Source organism: Neovison vison, chromosome 4 (assembly GCF_020171115.1).
Source record: "Neovison vison isolate M4711 chromosome 4, ASM_NN_V1, whole genome shotgun sequence".
In the NCBI taxonomy this organism is placed as follows: domain Eukaryota; kingdom Metazoa; phylum Chordata; class Mammalia; order Carnivora; family Mustelidae; genus Neogale; species Neogale vison.
In genome coordinates, this window is record NC_058094.1 from 61,313,074 (window position 1) to 61,325,145 (window position 12,072).

The 12,072-nt window shown below is 39.2% G+C and overlaps 1 protein-coding gene across 1 annotated transcript in view; it reads left to right on the forward strand.

Moving 5' to 3' along the window:
* TRPA1 (transient receptor potential cation channel subfamily A member 1) overlaps positions 1 to 12,072 on the forward strand; it is a 64,340-nt gene that overhangs the window by 34,615 nt on the left and 17,653 nt on the right. Inside the window, exons 16-18 of the mRNA XM_044244465.1 lie at positions 1,465 to 1,524; positions 2,160 to 2,258; positions 5,389 to 5,459. Coding sequence (XP_044100400.1) covers positions 1,465 to 1,524; positions 2,160 to 2,258; positions 5,389 to 5,459 — 230 coding nt within the window. The remainder of the gene's footprint in view (positions 1 to 1,464; positions 1,525 to 2,159; positions 2,259 to 5,388; positions 5,460 to 12,072) is intronic.

Consider the following 12,072-nt stretch of genomic DNA (forward strand, 5'->3'; position numbering starts at 1 on the left):
TTTATTTGAAAGAGAGATCACAAGTAGGCAGAGAGAGAGAGGAGGAAGTAGGCTCCCTGCTGAGCAGAGAGCCTGATGCGGGACTTGATCCCAAGACCCTGAGATCATGACCTGAGCAGAAGGCAGAGGCTTAACCCACTGAGCTACCCAGGCACCCCACACTACTGTATATTTTCTAGTTCGTTTTCTATAATTTCCTTGTATTTTAGTATTGTGAATTTTTCCTTAAATAGGGAAACTTGAAGGTCTTTCAGTTTAGCCTCAGATGACACATTTGAATAATTTACATAACCCCTCCCTGATTTATCCACAACCCCCGCCCCCCCTTCCCCCCCCCTGCCCCGCCTCAGTCTATCTTTGTTTTGTCTGTGCTGATGGTTATAAAATTCTCAGTCTCAGATCTGCTTCTTTGGTTTTGCTTTACACAGCACTACTGACTAGCTTTGTCTTCATTATTATTATTATTTTTTATGATGCCTTTTATGACCCTTAGTATCACTACTGGGTCACCAACAGAGATTGAACGTTTTAAAGTTCCTATGGTGCTTGAGACCAGCCAGGACAGCAGTGCCCTCTCAGTGGAGCCTGGGTCCCTGTTTCTCCCCTGCAGTTGCAAGTGGGGTTGACCAGATGCCCTATGAGTTTTGGGGGACACAATGGTGGGGTCATCTGGGGCTTTGTGTCCAGAATCTAATTCAGGAGGGCAAAATGGGCAGTATTTTTTTTTTCCTCAGGATGATGAATTTGGGGTGCCAGAACAGTGCCAGCACACAGATTGGGGGGTGACTGAAATTGTTTATGTTAATAGACACCCCATAAAAATATTTGTTCCTACACACCCTAGAGGTATGGCTCTAATAATCTCTTAAACATTCTCTCCTTTTCTTAAGCATGTAGAGGGCCGTCAGTATTGCTGTGTATAACATTTATTCCCTGCTATGCTGTCACGCAGCTCTGGATGAATACTTTGTCAGTGTTGCTCAGCAAGTGAGGTACAGAAACCAATCCAGTACTCCATGCTTGAGCAATATGGAAGATGACACCGAGACCAAAGAAAGACCCTAGTGCTCAGCTGTGAGATCACAATTAGAGACAATAAACTGTCACTATAAGATGCTGAGCAAAGGAATCCTTTATATATTCTCTGGAAGCCCAGGACATCAAATCTTAGGCAAAACTAATGAAATATTTTTTACTCCAAATTTTAGTAAATGTAATTTCATTCTTAACCACGTGGTACATTTTCTGAATCATGTGGTGTTTCTGAAGCATGCAATGGTAGTTCAAACACTTTACATTTTAAACTTTGTTCCTTGATGACATGGATTGTAGTTTATCTTTGAGGCACCAGAAATGAAGGGAGGGGAAAGGACTATCTTCGGTATAATTTTAGAAGGGGAATCAAATCCTGTCTCTTATGTAGGTCTTCTGACTAATATCTTAGCCATTTTTTCTTTCTTAAAGGTCCTTTTAGATTGTTGCATAATCCCCTCCACAGGAGACAAGTCTTGCAAAGACTACCATGTAAGTTTATTTTATCATGATAATTTAAAGTTTATTCTAATTCTTTAATGAATATTTAAAATGTGACTAGAGTTCCACAATCTCAGAAGTTGGTAATTATTATCTTCATTTGGCATACTATTGTATCATCTACTTGTGAGAGAATTTTTCCTCCATTTTCTCCCAGTATTTTAATTGTTTCTAACAGCATTATTTAGGGTTGTTTCTAGTCTTTATATTTTCTTCAGTAGTACCACCTAAAGAATGAAGTTCCAAAGATCTAAGTGATCTTTTGAGAATTCATCTTTGAGAGAGAGAGAGAACTTCAGAACATGAGTGGGGCAGGGAGGGGCAGAGGGTGAAGAAGTAGCAGACTTCCTGATGAGCAGGGAGCCTCGCCTCAGGGCTTGATTCCAGGACCCTGAGACCATGACCTGAGTCCAAGGCAGAGGCTTAACCAACTAAGCCACCCAGGTGCCTCTAAGATACTTACTCTTTGAAATAACTTAATCTACATTCTTCAGACAAAATGACTCAATTTTATTTGAACTACTTAATTTTCAGCAGAATGATAGTCTTGCATATTTGATTTGTCAAGACCTATTTTGGAGGTATAAACTAGACTGTTAATTTTTTCAAAATTTTATCTTATACAGATCGAGTATAATTTCACATATCTTCAGTGTCCATTAGAATTTACCAAGAAAGTAACACCTGCACAGGATGTTACATATGAGCCTCTTACAACCCTCAATGTAAGTCTGGTGTCTTCATAATCCAGGTAGTTTCTGCATGGGTTCTATAATGTTTTGGTACAATAGTTTCAGGAAGGGGCCTAGAAAGAATTTAACATTAATAGTTTTAGATCTCTGTCCTTCATGTGTCCTAACCCCTTATTTTTTAGGAAAGAAAGTAGTCATTTTCTATAGTAGCTATAATTTGATCTACCTTAAAGTTCCACATTCTTGATCACTTTAATCCTAATGGTCGTATTATTAACCTGCCCCAACCTACAATCCAATAAGCCACGGACAATATAGGCTGAGAGTTGGCATTTGCTCCCCACCTCTGTCCACCTAAATATAAACATATATATTTAAGAGTTTCCTCCATGCAAAACCATGGGAAAATTCAAGGTTGATAACTTAGAGTCATAGCTTCCAAGTCAGCTAACCACTGGGATCCATGGTAAACTCTGACCCTTCAGAATCACTTAGATCATTCTGGAAGAATGATCCCAATCTGAAAGCAGGCCCAGCATACACAGTATAGACCCAAATTGCCCAAGAGACCTAACATCAAACCAGCTCTTATTCCAAAGAGGACTTTTATATTTCTAGCAGATGGGACAATAAAAACCATGCCAATATGATCCACTGCATCTAAATCAGGGGCCTCAAACTCAACTACAGAGGAAACAGGTTACTGGATGGTTTAAAAAGAGATCAGCTATTGGCATCAACAAATTAGTGCCATGTGGGAAGGGCAGCCCAGCTTATAAACACTGGCAACAAATTAACACTGTGTGTTAGCAAAAGAAAACCTATTTGAGGGCTAGATTTCCAAATGTGGTCTAGGGTCTAGATCTGTGCTAATAGGTAACCACTGACCACATGTGACTACTTAAAACTAATTAAAATTAAGTAAAGTTACAAGTTTATTTCTTCATTTGCAGTAGCCACATTTCAAGTGCTCAGTAGACTATGTGTCTTGGGGCTCTCTATTGAACAGCACAAATATAGGACATTTCCATCATTACAGTAAGTTCTATGGGACAGCCCTGGTCTAGACCAACTGGGAATTTTCATTCACTTTAAATGAATTAATGTTTCTGCATGAAAGACTTTGGTACAGACCATGGTATCAACCATCACCTAAGTGGTTATCTAGAAGGCTTAGTGAGTATTTGGAAGAGGAAAGATTCAGAGTCACATGGACTTTATGCCCACAAGGCTGGCAGTGGAAACTGACTCGCATACTAGCTTTATGCAAAGAATTTTAGCTCTGCTGGAGTATGTTATGTTTTGCAGTTGTTACTATAGTTCAGACTCCATAGCCAAATGACCTAAAAGTAACTATACTTAACAGCTATACTCAGGAGAATTTTTGTGTATGTATGTGGAGGTTTTTAAATTGTAATTTAAAGAATAGGCAATACCTCTATCAGAGTGTATTGCTTTCACCACCAGAGTGAGAATAGGAGAAAATAAAATCTTTGTAGGTTCTAAAACGTTAATATGCTTAATAAGATACGGACTAGGAATAATCTATATGAACCCAGCTTGCTTGAATAAATACACTGCACTTAGTGGACTTTGGGCAAGATTGAATAGTGCCTTAAAACACGACGGACCTGAGCCAAAAGGGGTTCTTCTGGAAGGATAGCTGATCCATCATAGGGAAGTACTGTGCACAGAAGTCTGAAAGTCTAGATGGACTTTCAGTGCTTAGATTCAGGCAAGACAGAAACCTGTCCCTTGGAAAGTTCCCCACAAAATTACAACATTCCACACCTCTCTTTCCTCCTCAGGGAGAAGCTAGAAGTTAGGAATTTTCTCTTAACCTCACTCCTCTGTGCTGGGAGAGGGACTGTGGTGATAAATGCCATGAATTTCCTGCTGTCTTTGATTGCAGTTCTTCTTGGCTACAGGCTCACTCAGGGTGCCCAAACCTCTTAACTGGTTTCTGTATTTCTCACAAAGATAGTTTTCCAGGTATTGCTATTAAGTTGATGTCTCTTCTCTCCATGGGTGTAGGAGGGTCTAGGATTTCTGTTCCAACCTTCTGACATCACTTCTTCTATGTATTTCTTGAATAATTAAAAATTAATTTGGAGATACCTGGGTGGTTCTATCAGTTAACTGTCTGCTCTTGATTTGGGCTCAGGTGATGATCTCAGGATTGTGAGATCAGACCCCACAGCAGCCCTGCATCAGGCTTCACACTGGACGTGGAGCCCGCTTAAGATTCTTTCTTTCCCTCTTCTTCCCCCCCACCCCAACTAAGAAAAAAAAATTTGAAATGGATACTAGTAGTTCCCAATAATTCATGAAAACTTAGTAATCTACAGGCTAATTTAATGACTATGTGTACTATACTATTTAAAATTCTTCTAGAGGGACGCCTGGGTGGCTCAGTTGGTTAAGCAGCTGCCTTCGGCTCAGGTCATGATCCCAGCGTCCTGGGATCGAGTCCCACATCGGGCTCCTTGCTCGGCAGGGAGCCTGCTTCTCCCTCTGCCTCTGCCTGCCATTCTGTCTGCCTGTGCTTGCTCTCTATCCCTCTCTCTCTTTGACAAATAAATAAAATCTTAAAAAAAAAAATTCTTCTAGAAAGATAAGCCTGAGTTTCTTCAAGGAAAGAAACTCAGCTTCCTTCTTTATCTTTAGTATCCTTTCCAATTGTAATTTTGTATGAGATTAAAATGCTTATTCTATCTCAACTAATGAGAAATTGAAAGAGACAAACTGAATCAAATAACCACATGTACAAAATGGTTCTCTCTAGCTTGTTTTTCAAAATATACATTCTTGCTATAATTTTGATATTTCAAACTTTTATTAAAAAGTGTTACTTTACGGGGCGCCTGGGTGGCTCAGTGGGTTAAGCCACTGCCTTCGGCTCAGGTCATGATCTCAGGGTCCTGGGATCGAGTCCCGCATCGGGCTCTCTGCTCAGCAGGGAGCCTGCTTCCTCCTCTCTCTTTCTGCCTGCCTCTCTGCCTACTTGTGATCTCTCTCTGTCAAATAAATAAATAAAATCTTTAAAAAAAAAGTGTTACTTTACAATATTAAAATAAAATTATAAAACAATCAAAGAAAAAGCTTACCTTGTGCTTAATAGTTTAATAGGATTTATTTTGATTGATCTTTTCTTATTTCTCAGGTAATGGTACAACATAACCGCATAGAACTTCTCAACCATCCTGTATGTAAAGAATACTTACTTATGAAATGGTGGGTAGTAAGTAGTATTTCTTTTTAATAATGCCCCATTGTTTGTTTAAAATCTTCTTATTAATTGTTTTTTTTTAATTTTTTCAATTTATTTATTTTCAGAAAAACAGTATTCATTATTTTTTCACCACACCCAAGTGCTCCATGCAATCCGTGCCCTCTATAATACCTGCCACCTGGTACCCCAACCTCCCACACCCCCCCCCGCCACTTCAAACCCCTCAGATTGTTTTTCAGAGTCCATAGTCTCTCATGGTTCACCTCCCCTTCCAATTTACCCAAATTCCCTTCTCCTCTCTAACGCCCCTTGTCCTCCATGCTATTTGTTATGCTCCACAAATAAGTGAAACCATATGATAATTGACTCTCTCTGCTTGACTTATTTCACTCAGCATAATCTCTTCCAGTCCCATCCATGTTGCTACAAAAGTTGGGTATTCATCCTTTCTGATGGAGGCATAATACTCCATAGTGTATATGGACCACATCTTCCTTATCCATTCATCTGTTGAAAGGCATCTTGGTTCTTTCCATAGTTTGGTGACTGTGGCCATTGCTGCTATAAACATTGGGGTACAGATGGCCCTTCTTTTCACGACATCTGTATCTTTGGGGTAAATACCCAGGAGTGCAATTGCAGGGTCATAGGGAAGCTCTATTTTTAATTTCTTGAGGAATCTCCACACTGTTCTCCAAAGAGGCTACACCAACTTGCATTCCCACCAACAGTGGAAGAGGGTTCCCCTTTCTCCACATCCTCTCCAACACATGTTGTTTCCTGTTTTGTTAATTTTGGCCATTCTAACTGGTGTAAATCTCAATGTGGTTTTAATTTGAATCTCCCTGAGGGCTAATGATGAGGAATATTTTTTCATGTGTCTGATAGCCATTTGTATGTCTTGATTGGAGAAGTGTCTGTTCATATCTTCTGCCCATTTTTTGATGTGTTTGTTTGTTTCATGTGTGTTGAGTTTGAGGAGTTCATTATAGATCCTGGATATCAACCTTTTGTCTGTACTGTCATTTGCAAATATCTTCTCCCATTCCGTGGGTTGCCTCTTTGTTTTTTTGACTGTTTCCTTTGCTGTGCAGAAGCTTTTGATTTTGATGAAGTCCCAAAAGTTATTAATTGTTTAGATTTTATTATCTTAATGCTTTATAGTTTGAAAAAGAAATGTGTTGGGGCGCCTGGGTGGCTCAGTGGGTTGGGCCGCTGCCTTCTGCTCGGGTCGTGATCTCAGGGTCCTGGGATCGAGGCCCGCATCGGGCTCTCTGCTCAGCAGGGAGCCTGCTTCCTCCTCTCTCTCTCTGCCTGCCTCTCTCCCTGCTTGTGATCTCTCTCTGTCAAATAAATAAATAAAATCTTTAAAAAAAAAAAAAAGAAAAAGAAATGTGTTGAAGGCAAATTTTGGTATTAAAAATGTTGTTTGGGGGAGGAGTCAAGATGGCGGAGAAGTAGCAGACTGAGACGACATCAAGTAGCAGGAGATCAGCTAGATAGCTTATTAAACCATTCCGAATACCTACAAATTCAACAGGAGATCATAGAGAAGAAGACCAACAATTCTAGAAACAGAAAATCAACCACTTTCTGGAAGGTAGGACCAGCAGAGAAGTGAATCCAAAGCGACAGGAAGATCCTGGCAAGCGGCAGAGCAATGGAGCACAAAATCAGAACTTTAAAAAGTCTGCTCCACTGAGGGACATCACTGCAGAGGTCATCCTGCGGTGAAGCCCACACGGGAACAGACTGGTCTCAGGTCCTGTGGGGTCATAGAAGGATCGGGGGTGTCTGAGTGTCGCAGAGCTTGCAGGTATTAGAACGGGGAAGCCGGCTACAGAGACAGAGCGGAGGAGTGAGCTCTCAGCTGGGGGTTACCTTGAACCATAATCCGTGGCACAAGCCACTGCTCTGTGAGTGGGGTCCCCACAAAATTTGGGGAGACCCCCCCCCATAAGAACTCAGGGATCTGCAGGGTTTGGAGACTCTAGGCAGAGCTGTGTGCCAGAGACAGAGAAGCTTGGTCATAGGCTATATGAGCTTGGAGCACAGCTGGAGGCCAGGGAGACAGGAATGCTTGAGTGCTTTTCTCTGAGGGTGCACTGAGGAGTGGGGCCCCAGCTCTCGGCTCCTCCGGGCTGGAGACTGGGAGGCCGCCATTTTCATTCCCATCTTCCGGAACTCTACTGAAAGCACTTAGGGAACAAAAGCTCCCGAAGGCAGACCCGAGCGGATTACTTAGCCCGGCCCCTGGTAAGGGCAGTGCAATTGTGCCTGGGGCAAAGACACTTGAGAATCACTACAACAGGCCACTCCCGCAGAAGATCAACAAGAAATCCAGCCAAGACCAAGTTCACTTACCAAGGGGAACAGCGGAATTCCAGAGGAGGAGGAAGCAAAGCATGGAATTCATGGCTTTCTCCCCATAAATCTTTAGTCTTGCAAAGTTAATTTAAACATTTTTTTTCTGCTGCTAAATTTTTTTTAACTTTTACCCTTTCTTCTTTTAACGTTTTTTAACTAGTTTATCTTAATACCTTTCATAAAAAAAGTTTTTTGAAGCTTCATTATATAATCATATGTTATCCTTCGTTGTACTAACTTTATTTTTTGTATACACATAGGGTTTTTTCTTCTAAAAAATTTGGGGTATGGCTTCTTCTAATAGATCAAAATACACCCTAAATCTAACACCAGGCTTGTTCTAGTCTCCAGCCGGAGCAAATTCTCTCCACTTTTTTATTCTTTATTCTCCCAACCAACTTATCAACGCCTTTTTTAGAAATTAAAAAAAATTTTGTCTTTATAGTCATATTCCATCCCTTCATTGTGTTTACCCTTATATATGTTTTTCATTCTTTAAAATTTTGGGAGGTAGTTTCTTCTAAGAAACCAAAATACTCCCCAAATTAAGTGGGTAACTCTGTTCTATACACCAGTCCAATGTATATATATATATTTTTTTCTTTATTTGGTTTCTTTTTGTAATTTTTTTTTCTGAACTTTTTTAACCCCCTTTCTCCCCCCCCCCCACAATTTGGGGTCTTTTCTGATTTGTTTAAAGTACATTTTCTTAGGGTCTTTACCACCGTTTTAGTATTTTATTCTCTCCTTCATATATTCTTATCTGGATAAAATGACACGCAGAAAAACTCACCACAAAAGAAAGAACAAGAGGCAGTACCGAAGGCTAGGGATCAAATCAATATAGACATTGATAATATGTCAGATCTAAAGTTCAGAATAACGATTCTCAAAGTGCTCGCCAGGCTCGAAAAAGGCATGGAAGATATTAGAGAAACTGTCCAGAGAAATAAAAGCCCTTTCTGGAGAAATAAAAGAACTAAAATCTAACCAAGTTGAAATAAAAAAAGCCATTAATGAGGTGTAATAAAAAATGGAGTCTCTTACTGCTAGGATAAATGAGGCAGAAGAAAGAATTAGTGATATATAAGACCAATGACAGAGAATAAAGAAGCTGAGCAAAAGAGAGACAAACAACTACTGGACCATGAGAGGAGAATTCAAGAGATAAGTGATACCATAAGATGAAACAACATTAGAATAATTGGATTCCAGAAGAAGAAGAAAGAGAGAGGGGAGCAGAAGGTATATTGGAGAGAATTATTGTAGAGAATTTCCCTAATATGGCAAAGAGAGCAAGCATCAAAATTCAGGACGTGCGGAGAATCCCCTCAAAATCAATAAGAATAGGTCCACACCCCGTCATCTAATAGTAAAATTTACAAGTCTTCGCAACAAAGAGGAAATCCTGAAAGCAGCCTGGGACAAGAAGTCTGTAACATACAACAGTAAAAATATTAGATTGGCAGTGGACCTATCCACAGAGACCTGGCAGGCCAGAAAGAACTGGCATGATATATTCAGAGCACTAAATGAGAAAAACATGCAACCAAGAATACTATATCCAGCTAGGCTATCATTGAAAATAGAAGAAGAGATAAAAAGCTTCCAGGACAAACAAAAACTGAAAGAATATGCCAACACCAAACCAGCTCTACAGGAAATATTGAAAGGGGTCCTCTAAGCTAATAGAGACCCTAAAAGTAGTAGATCAGTAAGGAACAGAGACAATATACAGTAAGAGTCACCTTATAGGCAATACAATGACACTAAATTCATATCTCTCAATAGTTACCCTGAATGTAAATGGGCTAAATGCCCCAATCAAAAGACACAGGGTATCAGAATGGATAAAAAAACCCAAAACCCATCAATATGCTGTCTACAAGAAACTCATTTTAGACCCAAAGACACCCCCAGATTTAAAGTGAGGGGTTGGAAAAGAATTTACCATGCTAATGGACATCAAAAGAAAGCTGGGGTGTCAATCCTTATATCAGATCAATTAGACTTTATGCCAAATGCTATAATGAGAGCTGAGGAAGGACACTATATCATACTCAAAGGGTCTGTCCAACAAGAAGATCTAACCATTTTAAATATCTATGCCCCCAACATGGGAGCAGCCAACTATATAAACCAATTAATAACAAAATCAAAGAAACACATTGACAATAATACAATAATAGTAGGGGACTTTAACACTCCCCTCACTGAAATGGACAGATCATCCAAGCAAAAGATCAAGAAGAAAATAAAGGCCTTAAATGACACACTGGACCAGATGGACATCACAGATATATTCAGAACATTCCATCCCAAAGCAACAGAATACACATTATTCTGTAGTGCACATGGAACATTCTCCAGAATAGATCACATCCTGGGACATAAATCAGGTCTCAACCAGTATCAAAAGATTGGGATCATTCCCTGCATATTTTTTCCCACAATGCTCTAAAGCTAGAACTCAATCACAAGAGGAAATTGGAAAGAACCCAAATACATGGAGACTAAACAGCATCCTTCTAAAGAATGAATGGGTCAATCAGGAAATTAAGGAAGAATTGAAAAAATTCATGGAAACAAATGATAATGAAAACACAACAGTTCAAAATCTGTGGGACACAGCAAAGGCCGTCCTGAGAGGAAAATATATAGCGGTAGAAGCCTTTCTCAATAAACAAGAAAGATCTCAAATACACAACCTAACCCTACACCTAAAGGAGCTGAGAAAGAACAACAAAGAAAGCCTAAACCCAGCAGGAGAAAAGAAATAATAAAGATCAGAGCAGAAATCAATGACATAGGAACAACAACAACAACAAATAGAAAAAAATCAATGAAACTAGGATCTGATTCTTTGAAAGAATTAATAAAATTTATAAACTCCTGACCAGAGTTATCAAAAAGAAAAGAGAAAGGACCCAAATTAATAAAATCATGAATGAAAGAGGAAAGATCACAATCAACACCAAAGAAATACAAACAATTATAGGAACATATTATGAGCAACTCTTCACCAACAAATTTGATAATCTGGAAGAAATGGATGCATTCCTAGAGACATATAAACTACCACAACTGATCCAGGAAGAAATAGAAAACCTGAACAGACCAATAACCAGTAAGGAGATTGAAGTAGTCATCAAAAATCTCCCAACTAAAAGGGCCCAGGGCCAGACAGCTTCCCAGGGGAATTCTACCAAACATTTACAGAAGAATTATTTCCTATTCTCCTGAAACTGTTCCAAAAAATAGAAATGAAAGGAAAACTTCCAAAATCATTTTATGAGGCCAGCATTACCTTGATCCCCAAATCAGACAAGGATCCCATCAAAAAAGAATTACAGACCAATATCCTTGATGAACACAGATGCAAAAATTCTCACCAAAATACTAACCAGTAGGCTCCAACAGTACATTAAAAGGATTATTCAGCACGACCAAGTTGGATTTATTCCAGGACTGCAAGGTTGGTTCAACATCCTCAAATCAATCAGTATGATACAATACATTAAAAAAAGAAAGAACAAGAACCATATGATACTCTCAGTAGATGCTGAAAAAGCATTTGACAAAGTACAGCACCCCTTCCTGATCAAAACTCTTCAAATTGTAGGGATAGAGGGCACATACCACAATATTATCAAAAGCATCTATGAAAAACCCACAGCAAATATTATTCTCAATGGAGAAAAACAGAGAGCTTTTTCACTAAGGTCAGGAACATGGCAGGGATGTCCATTATCACCACTGCTATTCAAAATAGTACTAGAAGTCCTAGCCTCAGCAATCAAGCAACAAAAATAAATTAAAGGCATCCAAATCAGTAAAGAAGAAGACAAACTATCGCTCTTTGCAGATGATGTGATACTATATGTGGAAAACCCAAAAGACTCCACTCCAAATCTGATAGAATTCATACAGGAATTCAGTAAATTGTCAGGATATAAAATCAATGCTCAGAAATCAGTTGCATTTCTATACACCAACAACAAGACAGAAGAAAGAGAAATTAAGGTGTCGATCCCATTTACAAGTGCACCCAAACCATAAGATACCTAGGAATAAACCTAACCAAAGAGGCAAAGAATCTATACTCAGAAAACTATAAAGTGCTCATGAAAGAAATTGAGGAAGACACAAATGGAAAAATGTTCCATGCTCCTGGATTGGAAGAATAAATATTGTGAAAATGTCTATGCTACCTAAAGCAATCTACACATTTAATGCAATCCCTATCAA